The 20,977-nt window shown below is 39.4% G+C and overlaps 1 protein-coding gene across 4 annotated transcripts in view; it reads left to right on the forward strand.

Moving 5' to 3' along the window:
• TRIM55 (tripartite motif containing 55) overlaps positions 1-20,977 on the forward strand; it is a 188,029-nt gene that overhangs the window by 137,686 nt on the left and 29,366 nt on the right. Inside the window, exons 7-10 of one of the 4 annotated variants that reach the window (XM_073679376.1) lie at positions 15-139; positions 2,064-2,272; positions 13,255-13,533; positions 18,267-18,357. In XM_073679376.1, the coding sequence (XP_073535477.1) occupies positions 15-139; positions 2,064-2,272; positions 13,255-13,533; positions 18,267-18,357 (704 nt within the window). Of the gene's footprint in view, positions 1-14; positions 140-2,063; positions 2,273-7,313; positions 8,455-13,254; positions 13,534-18,266; positions 18,358-20,977 lie in introns of those variants that run through there. The other 3 variants (XM_073679375.1, XM_073679379.1, XM_073679377.1) reach the window with 3 other exon arrangements.

Raw genomic sequence — 20,977 nt, forward strand, 5'->3', positions numbered from 1 at the left:
GTTAAATATTTTAGGATTACAGAAGCATCTAGAGGATTCCAAATGGAAAAAATTGAGCCCGGGTACGATAATATGAGTCACCTGACAGTGGACCTCAACCGAGAAGAGAGAATAATTAGGGAAATTGACTTTTATAGGGGTATGTACTTTTTTTTTCTATTGCAATTTAACATTTAGATTTCATAGAGGAATGATTATTCAGAGCTGGTATAAAAAAAAACTAAAGCATAAAGAAATCATTTATATCTATTACCTATTTTGGCTCTTTTTACATTACCCTTGTGGTTTTTATTCTTAAAGGGAATCTGTCACAAGGATTTTACTTTGTAATCTGAGAGCACTGTGATGCATGATCAGAAACCCTGATTCCAATTATGTGTCACTTACTGGGCTGTGTTTTGTTGTTTCAATACAATCAGTGTTTTATCAGCAGGAGATTATCACTACAGGACTAGGTGCCTTGTGCCTCTTAGTCCAACCACACCCCCAGCACTGATTAGCTGCTCTCTGTCACTATACGCTGTACACAGAGAGCTGTGGTGTGGGCTCGGTTATACACAGCTGAGTAACTGAGCTGTTAGAGTTCTACAGCAGAGAAAACTGATTCTATTATATCTGTTGGACCCAGTAAACTAAGTGATACATCAGGAATACCAAAGACAAAAAATGTGCCAGGACAATAGTAATCACAGAATAAAAAATTAATAATCGTTATTGATAGACAGATAGTTTAAAACAAGACATATTAAAAATCCCAAATTCAGACACACAGACAGATTGGTGGGTGAGTAACTGTTGGGAGCCCCAATCATGTATATAGATAAATATAAAGTGACAAGTGCATACAAGTAAATCAAGTAAAGTACATACAAGTAAATCAATGCAACTAGTCACTCAGTGTCTATGTCCATAACCCAATGGGCAAGGACAATTACTCATGGAACAGTACAGCCTACAGACATGTAAAACAGGTTTTAACTGATGTCCCAGTAGATAGCCATACTCACCCACCAAACACCCGACGCACGTTTCACAGATGCTTCGTGCATGTTTGCACTTTTCACTTTATATTTATCTATACACATGATTGGCGCTTTCTACAGTTACTCACACACCAATCTGTCTGTGTTTCTGTCTATCAATAAAGATTATTCATTTTTTATTATGTGATTACTATTGTCCTGGCACAAGTTTTGTCTTTGGTATTCCTTTGGATCTCAGTGCATTTTGAGACGCTTCACCCATACCTGGATTTACAAGTGTATGATGTTTATAAGTGAAAGTGATACATCAGTGGAATCAGGTCTTCTGCCCCTACCTATTGCTGCTGTCAGATTACAAAGCAAAAACCTGCTGACAGATTAGCTTTAGCACAGTTATAACAGCCATGGCAAATCCTGATGGACCCCACTAACTTTACATGAGGTCAGTTACATTTCCATTGGGGTTTTGCTTTTTATTTGCATCAAGAATATCTACACTGTTATTAAAGTTATAAAAGAGATAAATTTGAGAGGTCACAGCTTCTTATACTTTTAGCTAATGCGAATACTACCTATTTTTTGAGGTTCTTAATAAAATGTAGGTCCATTTGTGACTATCATTAGTAAATGCGAAATGTAAAATTTTTTTTTATATATGTTCACTCTTTCTTCTTGCCTATTTTCCGTTAATTTTAACTCTTGGCAGTATGTTATAACAAGCACTCTGATTGGACCGAGTTGGAACCTGATTGTCCATCAATATCAATAATATCACAGGCAGTCTTACATATAGATATCCCATTAGCTTTGTCAACAATCAAATATATATTATAGCATCAGCTCTCTATGTATTAACAAAATAATTATGAATCTACAGCAAGATCCATCAACAGCAGCTGGTTTGCTTGTTGTCAGTTTCCAGATGACTACAGGAACTGTGTCCGCCCCTGCAAAATAAAGACATGAAGACAGTAAAAAAGCAATTTTACAACCATGATACATATGATTGATAGTTTATTTAGTTTTATTAACCAGAAGACAATGTAAATAATACAACGTTACACTTTCTTTTTTTCTAAGGTGAAGAGGAGGAAGAAGAATTGGCAGAGGATGAAGACCCCGAGGAAGCTCATACAGAGTCTTCAGGTGAAGAAGAAACCTCAGAAAAAAAAGTGACCCTAAAGCCTGCCCCCGCACTGGAGACCACAGCTAAAGCTACAAGCCAGAACGAAGAACAAACAACATCTCAGGAAGCAGATCAGCCAACTCCAAGTTCCCCCGCCCCACAAGTAATATAGACATAACACAAACTAATAATGTACCTGTCTGTGACACATGTGCTAATAATTAACATATTGTTAATCCCAATGAAGATGACCTGGCATAGGATAATAATGTTGCTTAGATTTAGAATTGAAGAATAATATATTCATCACATCATATGCAGAATCTTAGTTGGAGTGAATCTGATGACTTTATGTGAACTATGTTAAAAGGGCTGTCCACTACTAGGATAACCCCTACTTAAATAATAAATTGCGCCTTGTATAAAAGTAGCCTATACTCACCTTCCATACTAGCTACATTCCAGTGATGTTGTGCCCAGGTCCCCCAAGGCTCACGTGACATTGTTATGCCATGAGAGCCCTGCAGCCAATCAGCAATTTCTTCAGACAAATCTCGGACATCCAGGGAAGGTGTGAGCACTGCAGCCCATTAGCAGCCACTGATTGTCTTTAGGGCTCATGTGGCTTAAAAATGTTATGCAAGCCCTGGGAGACCCGGGGTCAACATTGCTGCACTGGAACGGCACTGGTATGGAAGGGGAGTATGAGATATTTTTATTTTACAAGGGGAAATATAGTATTTAAGAAAGGGTTGTCTGAGTAGTGGGCAATTTGTTCAATATTATGTTAAGAGACTTGAGCAATATAGAAATAATCCCAGGCACATGTGAAGAATTGATGCAAAATATATTGTAATGTACTGTCTGTATAAATGAGGAAAAGCAAGTTGACTTAATATTATATATACTCAATCCAGTAAGAGCCAATTTACCAAGACCTTGCTTAAAGTGTAACTGTCACTTTATAAAACTTTAGGTACAATGCTTTGAAAAAGTATTCATCCCCTGTGAACTTTTCCACATTTTTTCACGTTACACCCACAAATTTAAATTTATTTTTTTAAGGATTTTATGTGATATAACAACAACAAAAAAACAAGTATTTGTGAAGTGTAAAGGAAATTTTGCATGGTTTTCTAATAATTTAAAAAATATAAATCTGAAAGTTGTGATGTGCATAAATATTCAGCCCCCTGTAGTCTGATACCCCTAAATAAAATCCTCAGTGACCAATTGCCTCAAGAAGTCACATAATTAGTAAATTGAGTCACATAGTGTGCAATTTATCTCAATATAACTTCAGCTGTTCTGTGAAGGCCTCAGAGGTTTGTTTGAGATCATTAGGGATTAAACAGCATCATGAAAACCAAGGAGCACACCAGACAGGTCAGGGATAAAGTTGTGGAGGAGAGTAAAGCAAGGTTAGGTTATAAAAAAATAGGACAAGCTCTGAGCATCTCACAGAGCACTGTTCAATCTATTATCCAAAAATGGAAGGAGTATGGCACAGCTGCAAACCTACCAAGACATGGTTGTCCACCTAAACTGACATCCCAAGCAAGGAGAGCACTAATTAGAGAAGCAGCTAAGAGGTCCATGCTCACTCTGGAGGAGCTGCAGAGATTCACAGCTCAGGTGGGAGAATCTGCTCATGTGACAACTATTAGTCGTGTACTCCACAAATCTAGCCTTTATGGAAGAGTGGCAAGACGAAAGACATTTTTGAAAGCAAGTCATAAGAAGTCCCATTTTCAGTTTGCAAACAATGTAAGCAACTAACATGTGGAAAAAGGTGCTCTGGCCAGATGAAACTGAACTAGAACTTTTTTGGCTAACTGCAAAATGCTATGTGTAGGGGAAAACTAACACTGCACATCACCCTGAAAACACCATCTCCACTGTCAAACATGGTGGTAGCAGCATCATGCTGTGGCGATGCTTTTCTTCAGCATGGACAGGGAATCTTGTCAAAGTTGATGGGAAGATGGATATAGCTAAATACAAGGAAATCCTAGAGGAAAACCTGTTAGAGGCTGCAAAAGGCTTGAGAACAGGGGCGTAGGTTCACCTTCAGGCAGGACAACCCCCCTAAACATACTGCCAGAGCAACAATGGATGGTTTACATCAAAGCATATTCATATGTGTGAATGGCCCAGTTACTGTCCAGAACTAACTCCCATTGAGAATCTGTGACAAGACTTGAAAATTGCTGTTCACAGAAATTCTCCATCCAATCTCACTGAGCTACAGCTAGTTTGCGAAGAAGAATGGGCACAAATTTCAGTCTCTAGATATGCAAAGCTGGTAGTGACATTCCCCAGAAGACATACAGCAGTAATTGCAGTGAAAGGTGGTCATACAAAGTATTGACTCAGGGGAGGCTGAATACAAATGCACGTCACAATTTTCAGAGTTATATTTTTAAAATTTATAATTTTCTTTACACTTCACAAATACTTGCAGCTTAGTGTTGGTATATCACATAAAATACAAATAAAATACATTTAAAGAGGTTTTCTGGCCAAAAGTGATAGGTCTGCAGTCACTCTGTGTGATTGGAGACTTATGAATCCCCCCAATGCAGACACTGTGCACTGCAGGGATTTGCCGGTTTCAGACTCGGGAACGCAGGCTATGTATAAGTTATACATACCCCCTGCCAGTCGGCGCCACCTTGCTCCGTACACTCAATACAAGTGTATGGAGAGCAAGACCACGCTCACTTGCCGGGAGTATGTATAACACATATGTACCCTCCGGCAAATCCCTGCAGCGCACAGTGCGTGCGCTGGGGGGATTCATAAGTCTCCAATTACACAGAGTGACTGCAGACCTATGACTTTTGACCGGACAACCCCTTTAAGTTTGTGGGTTTAACGTGAAAAATGTGGAAAAGCTCACGGGGTATGAATACTTTTTCAAGTGTTCCTATATATATATATATATATATATATATATATATATATATATATATATACAGTGCCTACAAGTAGTATTCAACCCCCTGCAGATTTGGCTGGTTGACACATGCGGAATTAACTTGGCATTGTGACATTTGTACTGTAGATCAGCCTGGAAGTGGGAAATGCACTGCAGCAAATTTTTTTTTTTTTTTTTTTTTAAATCGTTAAAAGTTAATTCAGAGTGTCATTTATTATTCAACCCCTCAAACCACAAGAATTCTGTTTGGTCCCCCTAAAGTATTAAGAAGTAGTTCAGGCACCAAGAATAATGAGCTTCACATGTGTGGATTAAAGATCTCTTTTGCCAGCCTTTTCTGACTATTTAAGACCCTCCCCAAACTTGTGAACAGCACTCAGACATGGTCAACATGGGAAAGACAAAGGAGCATTCCAAGGCCATCAGAGACAAGATCGTGGAGGGTCACAAGGCTGGCAAGGGGTACAAAACCCTTTCCAAGGAGTTGGGCCTACCTGTCTCCACTGTTGGGAGCATCATCCGTAAGTGGAAGGCTTATGGAACTACTCTTAGCCTTCCACGGCCTGGACAGCCTTTGAAAGTGTCCTCCCGTGCCGAGGCCAGGCTTGTCCGAAGAGTCAAGGCTAACCCAAGGACAACAAGGAAGGAGCTCCGGGAAGATCTCATGGCAGTGGGGACATTGGTTTCAGTCAATACCATAAGTAACGTACTCCACCGCAATGGTCTCCGTTCCAGACGAGCCTGTATGGTACCTTTACTTTCAAAGCGTCATGTCAAGGCTCGTCTACAGTTTGCTCATGATCACTTGGAGGACTCTGAGACAGACTGGTTCAAGGTTCTATGGTCTGATGAGACCAAGATCGAGATCTTTGGTGCCAACCACACACGTGACGTTTGGAGACTGGATGGCACTGCATACGACCCCAAGAATACCATCCCTACAGTCAAGCATGGTGGTGGCAGCATCATGCTGTGGGGCTGTTTCTCTGCCAAGGGGCCTGGCCATCTGGTCCGCATCCATGGGAAGATGGATAGCACGGCCTACCTGGAGATTTTGGCCAAGAACCTCCGCTCCTCCATCAAGGATCTTAAGATGGGTCGTAATTTCATCTTCCAACAAGACAACGACCCAAAGCACACAGCCAAGAAAACCAAGGCCTGGTTCAAGAGGGAAAAAGTCAAGGTGTTGGAGTGGCCTAGTCAGTCTCCTGACCTTAACCCAATTGAAAACTTGTGGAAGGAGCTCAAGAATAAAGTCCACATGAGACACCCAAAGAACCTAGATAACTTGGAGAAGATCTGCATGGAGGAGTGGGCCAAGATAACTCCACAGACCTGTGCCGGCCTGATCAGGTCTTATAAAAGACGATTATTAGCTGTAATTGCAAACAAGGGTTATTCCACAAAATATTAAACATAGGGGTTGTATAATAATTGACCCACACTTTTATATTTAAAATTTAATAAAATTCAACTGAGCAACATAACTTTTTGGTTTGTAAGATTTATGCTTCTGTTCATAAAACCTACTCTCGTTTGCAGTTTGAAGGCTCTAACTTATTTGCATCTTATCAAACCAGCTAAATCTGCAGGGGGTTGAATACTACTTGTAGGCACTGTATATATATATATATACAGTATATATACATATATACGCACTTTCATACTTTGAATAGTTTTGTTGATCAGTGGGTGTCAAATTCTGAGACCCTCACCGGTCAGTCAAAGCACTGCTTACAGAGCAGTGTACGAGCTCAATAGTAAGCCTATGGGTCCATACACTCACTCACCAGTCTGTGCACACAGCCCATGCAGGAGCTGCACACTTCAGAGCGGTGTTTTGACCGATATTTGGAGGTCTCAGGACCCGGACTCCCACCGACCATCAACACAATTCAGAGCCTATAATATATAAAACTTTTTGTAAAGGGACAGTTACACTTTTAGTCATATTCGGTGTCAGTGGAATGCAAAGGCTGCTAATCCTGCTCCTCTTCGTCCACCACATACGATTTCAAAAAAGTTTGGATAAGACAGAAATATAATTTACTGTTCTTGAATGTATGTATGTATATATATATATATATATATATATATATATATATTTATACATATGATTGCCTCTTGCTGGATGGGACATATGTCATATCACATCCATTTGTTTTATGTTGTGATTAATACATTATTTAATTTATTTATTATGCTTGCTTATATAGTACCAACATATTCCACAGCCCTTGTCATCACTCACTTTCCCTATCAGTAGGTAGTTGGAGTACACAGAGGAGACCCAGACAAACATAAGGAGAACATGCAAACGTCTTGCAGATGTTGTGCTTTTTCACCCAGAACCCCAATGATGCAAAACAACAGTGCTAACCACAGAGCCACCAAGTTTCTTCATTTTCCATGAAATCCTCTTGTGTGCTGTGGATATTTTCTACATACTATTGTGTATATGAGTGTGGAGAATCCTTTCTGTATGGCACAGATTAATAGGTGTGTAGTATATTTGACTTGAGGCTGCAGCATTGGGCTAAATATTAGATTTGCCCAATTCTCCATCTAAAAAATCCATGTATCATATTACTTGATGCTAAGATTGAGCAGCAGGACTATAACAACTCTGGTTGCGTAGCAGGACCACTTTTATACCAGAAACAGTGACTGCCTACGGGCTCATTCCCATGTCTGATTTTTCCACATAAGAGAAAGACTGACCGATTCTTCTGATCAAACTTTGATCCGAGTGTGGTCAGAGTGTCATCCGTTTTTCTCATACGTGGAGAAATTTAAAGAATAAAAAAAAGCTTCTCCACCTTGTCCATTCTAACAGTCTGTGAGAATCAGACTGCACTCAAATGCCATCCAAGTGTGGTCTGATATTTTCACAGACCCATTAACTTGTCGATTTTGATCCAATTTTCAGACAACTCGGTCCGAGGATAAAATAGGACATGTGCATAGCCCAATAAACTATCATAGGTACGAGTGCTAACAGTGAAAACCACGGAGAGCAATTTTGTACTCGGAAATTGGATGTGTGAATGAGCTCTAAAGGATCCTGCATTGACATGCCTGGAGCCCAAACAGTAGAAGATCAGCTGATTTTTTTTAAGATATTTCCTTCTAAAATGTCATTACGCTGGTATTTGTACCATGAAGGGTAGCAAATGATAAGGACATGTTTTAAAAGGAGGGCAAGTAAGGGTGACGGAGCATTGTAATAAAAGAAATTGTTTAAAGAATATGAAATCTCACAATATATGATTTATGAAAATGTAGCTAGTTTGTAGAGTAGATCAGTCAAGACTTCAGATGTAACAAGCACATATCGTAAGCATATCTATTAGGCATCGCCATACATCAGTTTCCACCTTAGGCCAAGGTGTTCTTCCAGTCACCCTTGTCAATAAACCATATGTTTAAAGATTATACCATTGATTTCATTTGCTACTTGTTATAGTTTTATTGAAATACATTTATCCTGTTCTTTATTGTTACAGTAAATTGTGTCAATTTTTTGTTTTGTTATCTCATTTATTTTCGCCTTGTCTTTTATCCAGACATAACTAGCATCTGTTCAATCTTTATGGTGTGAACAACATTAATGATGGAAGTGAAAATTACTGACGTGACATTATTTAGGAATCATTATCATTTGTGAAAGTCCCATATCACACTGTCTTGGGCCACTTTCAACAGCTTGTGAACATTAATATTTTATTATGAGAAGTACAAACATGGTTTCTGGCAAAAAAGAACTCATCAGATTACTGTTCTGTCACTTTATTCTTGAATATTAGGAGTAACTCTGTGACCATTGCTACTTAGGTCAACACTCTGTAGTAAGAAAGCTTCAGATGACTATTGGGGTCTACAGTGACCAAAATATGCTAATTCATTTACAAGTATTACCCCCCCTGCCTCAGCAAGAAGAAAGTAGGAAGACAGGGGAGCGGTGCGCTCCTATAAAATATAAGGACAAGCTTTAATACATTAGTGGAAATTGTGAATTAACTTGCAAAACCTTATTTAGCTGAAACCATACTAATTGTTTTTTACATTTTTTTATTTTATAAATCAATAGTAAAAAATAAAAAATACAGAAGGAACACAGACAAAGATGTTTCAGAATTGGTATGTAATGCGAATTTCAAGTATTTCCCTACACAGCCATGTCAGAAGAGCTGACATATCCTTTTAAAAAACAACATGGTCATTGCAGTCGCATGGGAGAAACATGGAAAAAATGAACCATACCTTCCATGCCCATCTATTGCAGGTGGGATGGCCATGGTGCCAATGTCCTTGGCGCTGGTATATTTCACAGTAGTGGGGGGGTAGGGAAGGTGTTATTCAGACTTCCTATAGTGCCCCCCACCCAATGCGATGGCGGCAATGATAAAGGGGACACAGTCCTAAACGCATGGCAACAGCAGGCATCGAAAGGAGGGCACCAGGAATTGTGACTATACATTGGTAATGTATTGTCTAATTTTTTGTCTGTGATGAAGGGTCACCTGCAGAGGGGACAAAGTGGACCCCATAGTACTAGTTCAGCTTTTATAGAGTATTAAAGAGATTTTTTTTTACAGACTTTCCTGGTGACAGGGTCTAATCTGGCAGACATGTTTTCTTAGGAGTAATATTTAATTTTCTGAATTTCAATCTTTCTTCCATGTACAGATCAGCTATTACCAACCATTGTAATACTACTTAGGATATTGATGTTATAATCTGAGGAATCTAAGTCAGTGAAGGTGTTATTATAATCTGTCTGATGACTATCTTTACCTAGCCCAAAAGCAGATTTCTCCTTTAGCTCTTTCAAACTGTATTTTCTATGCAATCCATTAGTGTCTTTCTGCTACCCGTAAAGGTAAGACTGATTGCAGTGATTTTCAATGGGATTAAAAATCACACACACACATCTGTCAATGATAATGGCTGCTCTTCTTGTGTTGATGTTATAATTTATGTGCTTTAGGTTGAGCACTTCTTTAATATTCCATAATGTACCATATATTCTATAATATACCATTAGGCATAAACTAAACTGTTATTTTTAACCAATCACGCAATAATTATTACCATTAAGAGGTTTTACAAAAAAGACTTTTGTCAATGATAGTTTAAGGGACAAATATGTGGACCCCCATCAGTGGGACTCCATTGATCACAAGAATAAGGGTCCTCCTAAATGTGGTCGGGATTGAATGGAACTTCATGACTGATGCTACTCCATTTACGGTACAAAAGTTGCACACTTCTATTTGTGCAATGGATTTCTTTGTTCTTATTGGAATGTGCATATTATAGATTCAGACTGAAGGCAGCAAAACCTTGAAGGAACACATATAGAAACTAGGAGGAAAGAAACAAATATGACACAGACCAGAATATGTATTAAACCTTAGATTCTTCAAAGTACCCCCCTTTTATTTTGATGACAGCTTTGCACCCACATGGCATTCTCTAAAGTAGCTTCATCAGGTCGTCACCTGGAATGGCTTCCAATGATCAGGTCTGCCTCACCAAGAGTTCATTTGTGGAGTCACCGGCCTTCAGATAGTCTTAGCGGCCATCAGGTGTGTTTTGCAGAGGAAACATTGGAACAAAGTTTCACACAGTGCTGAGCCCTATTCCACAACTGTACTAAGTCAGAATGTGGCAAGAATTGCTCAACTAAATAAAGACAAGCTCTAGTTCATCAATAATTTAAAAGACCACTCCAGGGATTTTTTTTAAATACTCCCTTTATTAGCAATCGTGTGTGTGTGTAATAATTACAGAAATATACTCCCTGTTCGCTGTGTTCTGCCACTTTCAGTAGCAAAAATTCAGCAAAAGGTACGGTGGTGTAACCGACCCCAGGGTAACTCTCAATAACGTATCAGACCATACATGTTAGCTGTGACTACACTAGTCAGACTGCATCTCTGGTTACCTGCCACTGCAGGGATCAGTACCCATGACTTTTTTCATCCCTTGAGGAATCCTCCATACGGAGGAGGAAACGCATAGGGATTACACCTGTACATGGGATATACTATTCCATCTTGGTGGGTTACATGATTACAGCTTTACACTTGGGGACTGCCCTTGTGAGGGCGGGAGCAATGCAGGGGCATGTCAGGGGAGTCTAGTATTTGATAAACATTTGTTTCCCTGTACACATTATCATTACCACTGGCTCCTGGATGTCTGGCCATCCATCTCCTGAAGTGTTCTTCAAGTGATGAGACCGAACCATTTTTTATTGAGCACTGGTTGATTATTTGAGCACTTGCACTTTATGGTTGCTTATTGGCTTTGATTCCTAGGTATCGGCTTTTAATATACACCATTAAAAGTTTCATTTTATTTATTCTATATATATTCTTCTCTCCTGCTGAATGCTCTCATTTTCAGTAGCGCCCTAGTCCATTCTGGAATGACGTAACCGCATCAGTCAAGGTTGAGTAGAGGTTACTTTTTTTTTTTTACATTTTCTCAATGTAGTCTATGAGACTTGTTGTGAGTCTCATAGACTTACATTGAGAAAGGAACCGCTGCTCCTTATAAAAGATGCTAGGTGATCGGGAAATGTTACAAGTGCCGTCACATGGTGCTGGAACAGAACAGAGCACAGCTGAAAATGGCAGAAGTTGGCGAGTGGTGTAGAATAATACTTAATGCACTAATTACACATACACGCATTACTGCTTACAAATGGAGAAATAAAAAAAAATCAGTAGAGTGCCCCATTGAGATAGGAAGATCAGTCAATCTGGGATATTTTTAGAACCTTAAAGGTATCTTCAAGTCATAAAAACCATTAATCGCTATGATGAAACTGTTTCTCTTGAGGACTGCACCAGAAATGAAAGACTAATAAATACCTCTGCTGCAGAGGATAAGGTAATCAGTTACCTACTTCAGAAACCACAAATTGACAGAACCCCCGATAATATTCCTCATAAGTGGTGCTCAGACATCAAATCGCAGGCACATCTCAACATCACCTTTCCAGAGGAGACGAGAAGCAGGTCTGTATGGTTGAACTGCCATAAGGAAGACACTACTGAGGAAGGCAAAGAGGAAGAAGAAGAAGAGACTTGCTTGGACCAATCAACACAAAGATCAGTGGAAATTTGTACTGTTGTCCGATGAGTCAAAATTTGAGATTTTTGTTCCCAACTGCCATGTCTTTGTGAGATGCAGGCAAAGTGAGTGGGTGGCTTCTACATATGTGACAGGGGTGCTTTAGTGGTGACACTGATGGTGATTTTTTTTTTCCAAAATTAAGGCACACTAACCAAGCATAGTGATCACAGCAGTCTGCAGCAATATGCCATCCCATCCCATCTGGTTTGCAGTTAGAGGGACCATCAGTTGGGTTGCAACAGGACAATGATCCAAAACACAGCTCCATGCTATTTATGGGCTTTTTGATCAAAGAGAAGGAGTTGTGGTCAGAGTAAAAGGGTAGTATTTTGAGGAAATAAAGGCTTAGCACTTCTTTACTCCATATTTGCATATGTTTTCCTTTGTTTTTTTGCTGCCTTCAGTCTGGATCTACAATGTGCACATTCCAATAAAAACAAAGAAAACAATTGCATGACCTGGTGTGTTTAAACCTTTTACTGGAACGGCAGGTGTATGAGACAGATGGAGATCGATGAGCGCTGTATTGTAAGTTGCATAGATACTGAGTGGAGTATTCATGTACAATCATGCCATTCCATTCAACCCTGACCGCATAGAGGGAAAAATAGATTTCAGGACCCCATTCTCTTGACCAGTTGGGATCTCTGCAATGAATCTCCCACCTTTTCAAAGCATATGTTATAAATGTATTTTTTTAGGAAGAAGCATTTTAAGTAAAAACTATTAATGTCTAGAGATCATGCTTTTTTCCTGCAGGCTACAAATCCCATGTGTTACGATGGTATGATTACGTAAATCTTATATTATTAATGCTGACTTTCATTATTGATTTATTTCTTTAGTATATCTGCCTCTATGAGCTATTCCATTAGCAAATACAGTTGCAAAATCCATTAACTGTATCATCATCATTAGGACCTTAAGACTATTTCGCCTTGGGATCTTGCTTGCTCTACAATATGTTGCCTTATAAGCTGAAGCTAAATGTCCTAAAGACTGAGGTTGCATACCAGAAGATAACATGGCTTTCTATTCTATTTGTTCTGATAAAGGGTGGTGTTGAGCCAAGTGGTAATCAACAGACTCCTAACGTTCAAGTGTTCTCAACTTCAGAAACGTCAGATCCCTTGCTTTACCCTAACTGGTATAAGAGCCAAGCACAGCAACAATCTAAACCAAACAAGGTGCAGCTGAATGATGCTGTGGGTCAAATAGATCCTTCCATTCCTAAGGAAATGACTGTAACGAAAGTAGACCCAACAGCAGGACTCATTGAGGAGAGTGTGGTGGTGGCTGGTAAGGAAACCAGTCCATCGGCAAATAATCCCCAGGTCAGTGTTTATGTCCATGTTGCCTATATGTGCAATGACTGTGCTACGCCAGTAAAAAAAAGAAGCACAAAAACATCCTCTTCTAGTGCTATGCTTCTTAAAGAAAACAGAGTTAAGCCTCATTCAGATGTCTGATTATCGCATACCAGAAAAACAGACTGATTATTTTGAGCAGAGTTTGATCAGAGTCTGGTCCGAGGGTCAGTTTTTTTTCGTAAGTGGAGAAAAAAAATTTCTCCACCTTTTCCTATGTGACAGTCCGTGAAAATCGGGCCGCACTTGGATGTCATCAAAGTGCAGTCCGATTTTTTTTCAAGGACTTATAGGCTTGCTTTGCCGATTTTGATCCGACGCTTGGATCAAAATTGGACGTGTCTCCGCGATTTTACATGGACTTCTTGGTCAGCGAAAAATCATGGACAGGTGAATGGCCCCACAGGCTATCACAGTGAAAACCGCAGATAGCACTTGTATGTGTAAATTGGACATCTGAACGAGGCCTTACTAAAAGTAAAGATTAAAAATACATCATACTATTTCTTTGAAGCTCTGGGATAAGTTTATGAAGCACTAACTCCTTAGTTTAATATTAGCTTCTGGTTTTAGTTTGTTAATATACTTTAGGCTCACCAGAAAATTCATTTTAGGGTTAAAATTGATTATTAAAAAAAGTTGTAAAAATGTTGCAAATATTGTTTACATTTAATCCTAAATTATGCAATGAACAGTTTCTGGTATATCAACATTCACACAGAAGAAAGGTCTTCACAAAAAAAAAACAAGGTTAGTTCAGACTCCATTAAAAACCATACAGCATCAGTCAAGCTCTTACTAACAGCTCCAAAAAAAAGTGACATTCCAACTATGTAATTAAAAGTTAATTTCTCATTAGATGCTTTATGTTTTTTTAATGGGTGCTGAATAAACTTTCGTCGTCACATTGGTGCTGGATGTGTCTTCCATTGTGAGGCATTTCTGCCTCCCCCGAGCAATATTATGTTCTGCGAGAAAAAAGCTGATTCACTTGGTTTATCTGGAGTCTGTGGGTGAGCTAATCGCAAGTGTTATCTTTACCGGAAATCTATATTCTTTGCCTATTCTGTACAGCGCTAGTTGAAACCAAGATATTTTTTTTTTACTTTTTTTTATTTTGTAGAAGTAGCAAAACATAAAAAAAGTTATTTTTATATTTTTTTGTAAAGTTTCATACTGACACAGAGAATAACGTTAACGCAATTTTTACTCAATAATGGATGCCGAAAAAATTAAACTCAAAATACAGTGGTGGAACTACTGAGGTTTTTTTTACAATACATTCAGGCAAATATTTTTATGATTTTTCAATACACTATATAGTAAAATAAATAATGCCATTAAAAAAAATAATACTTGGTCCTACAAAAACAAGACCATATATAGTTATGTAGATGGAAAAATAAAAATGTTTTTATAACTGTTTAGAAGGCATGGATCAAAAATAGAAAAATAGCTGCGTTCTTAAAGAAGTTGGCCAATTTCCAGTTTTTTTAAGGCAAGACAATTGATTTATCACCAAAATTAAAGTATATGACTATTTAGAGGGGTTTTCTATGATATTGATGTCTGATCTTAGCATTTCAGCAGTAGGTTTTCTCTAAATTTGCAGTAAAAGTGAAGTGCTGCAGCCCCTTCAGTATATATCTAGGCACAGGCTTTCAGCCATTGACGCAAAAGGGACTAAGTATGGTATCAGGCACAGCGGCTTTGCCTAAATATGTTTAGAAGGGGCAATGATATGTTCTGATGATTGAGCAAAAGGGTCAGACAACCACTGATCCAAAGTGTAGGCGTTTGTAACATGGTGGGGGGCGGTAGTCATGGGAAGGTACTCATCTCCTGCGCCCCGGAACGTTAAATGATAGTGGGGGTCCTGGCTGGGTGTATGAACTTGTGTCATAGGGGCGGTTCGCCTGTGCAGACCTCATGTAACCGATGACGCTGGTTTGCCAGGATCAGATGTTAACCAGTTCATGAAAGGAGATAACCATTTAAACTTAAACTTCTTTTCACTGAAGAATAACTTGATATGAACTATATGCAGAAGATAGTAGGCATTTATCTTCAAGGACATTTCTTTAACCACAAGCGACATGAACACACATCTCCTTCTTCCCTGAAAACACTATCTTCTTCACTGACTTCCTTTACTCTTTACACAGCCCAGGACACTATCATGGAAGCTTCTGTTTTCCTCAGTGGGGACCGCACGGGTGGAGGTGTAACGCTACGATCCCTTTTTCTCTGTGGGGACCGCACAGGTCGAGGTGTAACGCTATGATCCCTTTTCCTCTGTGGGGACCGCACAGGTCGAGGTGTAATGCTATGATCCCTTTTCCTCTGTGGGGACCGCACAGGTCGAGGTGTAATGCTATGATCCCTTTTCCTCTGTGGGGACCGCACAGGTCGAGGTGTAATGCTATGACACTAAGGCTTTTTTTCCTCTGTGATGACCGCACGTGTTGAAGTGTTACACTATGGCCCCTCACATCTACTCTCAGTTTCCTATCCACAAGAGTCATAGACTCCATCCTATAGCAGCACGTCCTATGATTTCTCTGTAAGAGAGGATGTGTCCCAATATGGTGACATTTGACTTTCTGTACTGTAGACGCTTAGTAGCTACAATGATATAATATTCTCTTCATTTTGCTTCCTTTTACTTTTGCCTTCCATTACCTCTCTGATGAAGACTCCGTACCATCCTGCTAGGCTTCCTGTCCCAGGCCCAGATATTCTTTCTCTCACTCTCTCTGTCCCGATTCCAGACTGCTACTCACTTCTCTTCTCCACTATCTCTTTTCTTACAGGCTTTTACTATCTACTCTAGTAGTTCCTCTCTTGCCACAGGGACACCCACTGCACTAGATCTGAGGTCTTTATTCTGCACACTCTGGGCTCTTTCTGAATAACTACCAGGAAGTCCTTTCTGATCCTGCTGCATGGCCCCTCCCTCTCTGGGCTAAACTCTAGACTTAACTCTATCTTACCCAACTCACTGTCTGGAGCTGGGCAGACTATAACAAAGTTATTGCCGTCTTGTGGTCTTTATACTTAACATCATATAACATTACGTATCACACAGTACACACTACACATTACACTTTACAACATTACATGAAGGCTTCTGAAGGGGCCCGGGCAACATGCCCGTCCCCCTACACCTTCATTGTTTTAGTTTCAGAAAACATCTACCAGGGTTTTTTATCCTATTGCTACTAATCAATTCTGTAAAAATACTAATCTATGTGGAAACATGCAACTGCTCGAACAAAAAACTCTTGTACTTTTCCTAATGCCTTTAGGATTTATTAGCAAATCTTTTATATTACAAGAAACAGTTGGCAAATTCAGAAATTCAGAGAGAATCCATAAAAAATGGGATACTTTCTCCAGTGTCCATGTCCATTGCCTTTATTGTATCCGTGATAGTTTTATAGTAAGAAGAACGGGTATTGTGATTGTAATTATCAACAGTTCACAGTAAATTCTCTACCAAACCTAATGATGTAATTTCCTAGGGCGTAACCTTTTAAAGGACTTCTATTTTAATCTAAAGGTCGATTTGTGATAAAAGTTTGAAACAAAAAAACCCTAATATCCTATTGATATTTTAAACCAATATTTCATGCTTTTACCCTTTGATAATAAACATTATTTCTACTTTTCTTCATGACTATGAAAAGACTGGTTATAACTAGTGATGAGCGAGTATGTTCTGTTAACCCTGTCGGCGAGCATGCTCGGGTTCTCGTCAAGTATCTTCAGCGTGTGAGGAATGCCTAAGAAACAAGCATTCCTCACATGTATTAAAGCTGTCAAACAGTCGCAAATCATGTGCACGGCGTGACTTTAACATGACACTCGAGCACGCTGAAGATAGTCGGAAAACACCCGAGCATGCTCGTAAATCTCGAGTAACGAGCATGCTCGCTCATCACTAGTTATAACACTTGGCAGATCTTTCCATATAATTGGTAAATTCAATTGAAAAGTTGCAGAGTTGGCCTCACAGCCAAAGCTCAAAAACAGACATGATATTTATGCACATGGTAATATTTGTGGATATACAGTACTGTGCAAATGTTTTGGGCAGGTATGGAAACATGATGAAAAGTAAGAATGCATTAAAAGATAGATGTGTTAATTGTTTATTTTTTATCAATTAACAAAATGCAAATTTAATTAACATAAGAGAAATCTAAATAATATCAATATTTGGCATGTCTGCCCATGGCCTTTGAAACAGCATCAATTCTTCTAGGTACACTTTCATAAAGTCTGGGATTTTGTAGGATTATATTCAGCTGTATGAGTAACTAATTAAACCAAACAGATAAGAATGATCATCATTTTCATATGTAGGTTAAAACATATTCATAAACAGAGACAGCTGTGTTTGAGGCTTAAAACTGGGTGAGGAACAGCCAAACTCTGCTACAAAGGTGAGGTTGTGGAAGACAGTTTCATGTCACATATCATATACCATGGCATGGCATGACCGTATATTACATGAGTGGAAGACCTCTGTATAAATCCATTGACCATTATTCAACTCATTGGGTTATTAGAATGTTTTTACTCTATATTTATGTGGCATCATTTTCAGTGCTTGAATGATAAAGCTATGGATCCTTGTTGAAGCCTGTATTATCCTAATGTCAATGGTGAAAGCATGTTTTCTTATTTTCTCACAGGGCTTAGTTCTCGGCTTATCAATTCTTACTATATTAATGATACTGCACCATCTCTGGAATCAAATCCAGTACATGATATTTACTCTTATGGGTAGGAAATACTTTGTTTTCTTCATTTACTAACAGATCATCTTCTCATTCTGTCTAACTAGTTTGCAAAAATGTGCTTTCAACTTATTCAACTTACCAAAAAATGTGAACTTGTATTAAGTAGACTATGTTGAATTTAAACATGTACAGTAAAAGGGTCACAGCCATGTATTTATATAGCTTTTTATGGAATCTAAAAACTGAAATAGAAGAATTCTTCCAGAAGAATTACATTACATCTCAAAGTAAAGAAAGTCGAGAGTGGCAATTACAGTATTTGTGTCATTCCAAAATGATAATTGCACCTGCAGTATGGCTGTTTGCTTCAACCTGACCATTGGATTCCTTTGAAACTGTCAAATGGGGTCTTTAGACCTGTGGTCTGGAGCTGTGTCTATAACAGGGACAGAAACATGTGCCTTTATTTCTAATTGTATAAAACTGGCCTCATAGTAAGAATCTCATCCCTGCACCACTGCATTGCATAGATCCATCAAGAGCCTCACCATCACTGCAGCAGCCGCAGAAGACGTCCTGTAGTCTCCAGGTTGCAACACTTTTCTCCTGTTCACCGAAGCTGACTTAAACCAAAGTTTTAAGAGGGTAATTGAATGGATGACACCTACCCTGCTCTCATTGTCTCCGGATATGCTGAGATGGAAATTCTGTGGATTTTATGTGCGGATTTGCACAAGTAAAATCCACAGTAGATTACAATAGCAGGGAAGTGGTGAGATTTTAACAATCTCTTCCATGAACTGCCTATTTTTCCTGCACATAAATTGACCTATTGCACATTTTGATATCCCCGGCGTGTCAACTTCTTTTGTGGATTTTATATCTTTTAAAGCAGCAAGGGTCAATCCATTAAGACAAAAATTCTGTCTCTTGTAGCCCTACCCTTTGGAACCTTTCTACAATCTCAATAAGGGCCCCATTCAAAAATTTTGACATTGGGCCCAACACTTTCTAGTTCAGCCCTTGTCGATTAGGAATTTATAAAATACTAGACATGCTACTAGTGATGAGTGAGCATGTTCAGTTAACCCTTTCTATCTATGTTGGTGTTGCCGCGGCTGCACGGCTGTTAGACACCTGTGACACATGCAGGGATTGCAAATACTCGGGAAGCACGCTCGCTCATCACAACATGCTACACATGCTTTTACCATTTGTATGAAGCCAAAATTACATCAAAAGGTGTCAGAAGATACCTCTTATTTCTTATAAGACGAACCCTTTTGCAAATGCTGCTGATTTCACTTGGGGAACATGTTGGCTTTGCAGAATACATGCTGTTACATTTTGAACGGCCAAGTGAATGGATGACTATGTAACACTGAGTATATATATACTCTTCAACATTGAAATTGCAACCAAGAGGGAACGTCACCGGTCCTACTTCTGGAATTACGGTGTGGGGTGGCATAATGTATGGTAACTGGCCCTTCCTAAGTTTCATTCCTGATACACAAATAGCTTGGCGCTACATTCATTCGGTTGTACAACCAGTGGTACTGCCATTTCTCCAAAGTGTCCAAGGAGCTTTTTTTCAACTTGACAATACCAGGCTACATGTTGCTTGTGCTACTGTGAGCAGCCTGTGTGGTCAAAATGTGCTTCCATGGCCTCCAGCATCTCTGGACTTGTCTTCCATTGAGAACATAAGGGACGGCATTTGTTGGAAATTGTTAAAAGAGCTGCCAGCAGCTGATTTTGATGATTTGCATTCCCAAGTGAATTCAGTGTGCAGAACATTCTTCAGAACCTGTCACGTTGGATAACGCTATTAACTTGCAAATATAGGGTTAATTTGCAGGTCAATAATGTGAGAAAGATGCCCAGCTGCAGTATTGAAAGTGCGGCACCCTGGAGAAAATTAACTTTATTATTTTATTATTTCAGTCATAGAGGTGTTCTGGCTCAGCTTCAGGCACCGTGTAGCAGCAAAGCACGCCCCGCACTTTGACTAACAGCCGTCTCTGCACTGATGCACTGCAGAGCCAGCTGTCAGGCAACCACTCACAGTATACTGAGTGGCAACTGTACCTGCACCGTCCCACCTGTGTGTCTGAAAGCTGCAAGCTCCCGGGAGGAATAAAGTTCATTTTTTCCTGGGTACTGCAGTTTCAGTACTGTGGCTGGACATGTTTCTAACAATATTAGGCTATGTGCCCACGATGCAGAAATGCTCCGGATTTTTCCTGAGCGTTTCTGCATCTCCCTGGCAGAAAAAAACGCATGCGGATTTTGCATGCGTTTTTTCAGTCAGGGACAAGCGTTTGTCACGCGTTTTGCACATGAGATTTCACATGCGGGTTGTCAAGCGTTTTCCAAGCGATTTTAGCATCACTTAGAAAGTGCTTGACAACTTGGTCACGCTATATAAATCCATGCAACCGGTATGGATTTTATATAGTGTGACCAAGTTAGTTAAAAAAAAAGAATAAAAATGGTAAAAAAAAAAAAAAACAACCCCATTATACTCACCTTCCGATGGCCCCCGGTCTCCTTATCCGATGCGTCCGGTCTCCCCGGTGTCTCGCGGTGGTCTAAAGGGACCTTCCATGACGTCATTTAGTCATGTGACAGGTCACGTGACCGCTGACGTCGGCGGTCGC

The sequence above is a fragment of the Phyllobates terribilis genome, unplaced genomic scaffold, assembly GCF_046119375.1.
Source record: "Phyllobates terribilis strain yellow unplaced genomic scaffold, ASM4611937v1 Scaffold_4__5_contigs__length_816908805, whole genome shotgun sequence".
Classification (NCBI taxonomy): domain Eukaryota; kingdom Metazoa; phylum Chordata; class Amphibia; order Anura; family Dendrobatidae; genus Phyllobates; species Phyllobates terribilis.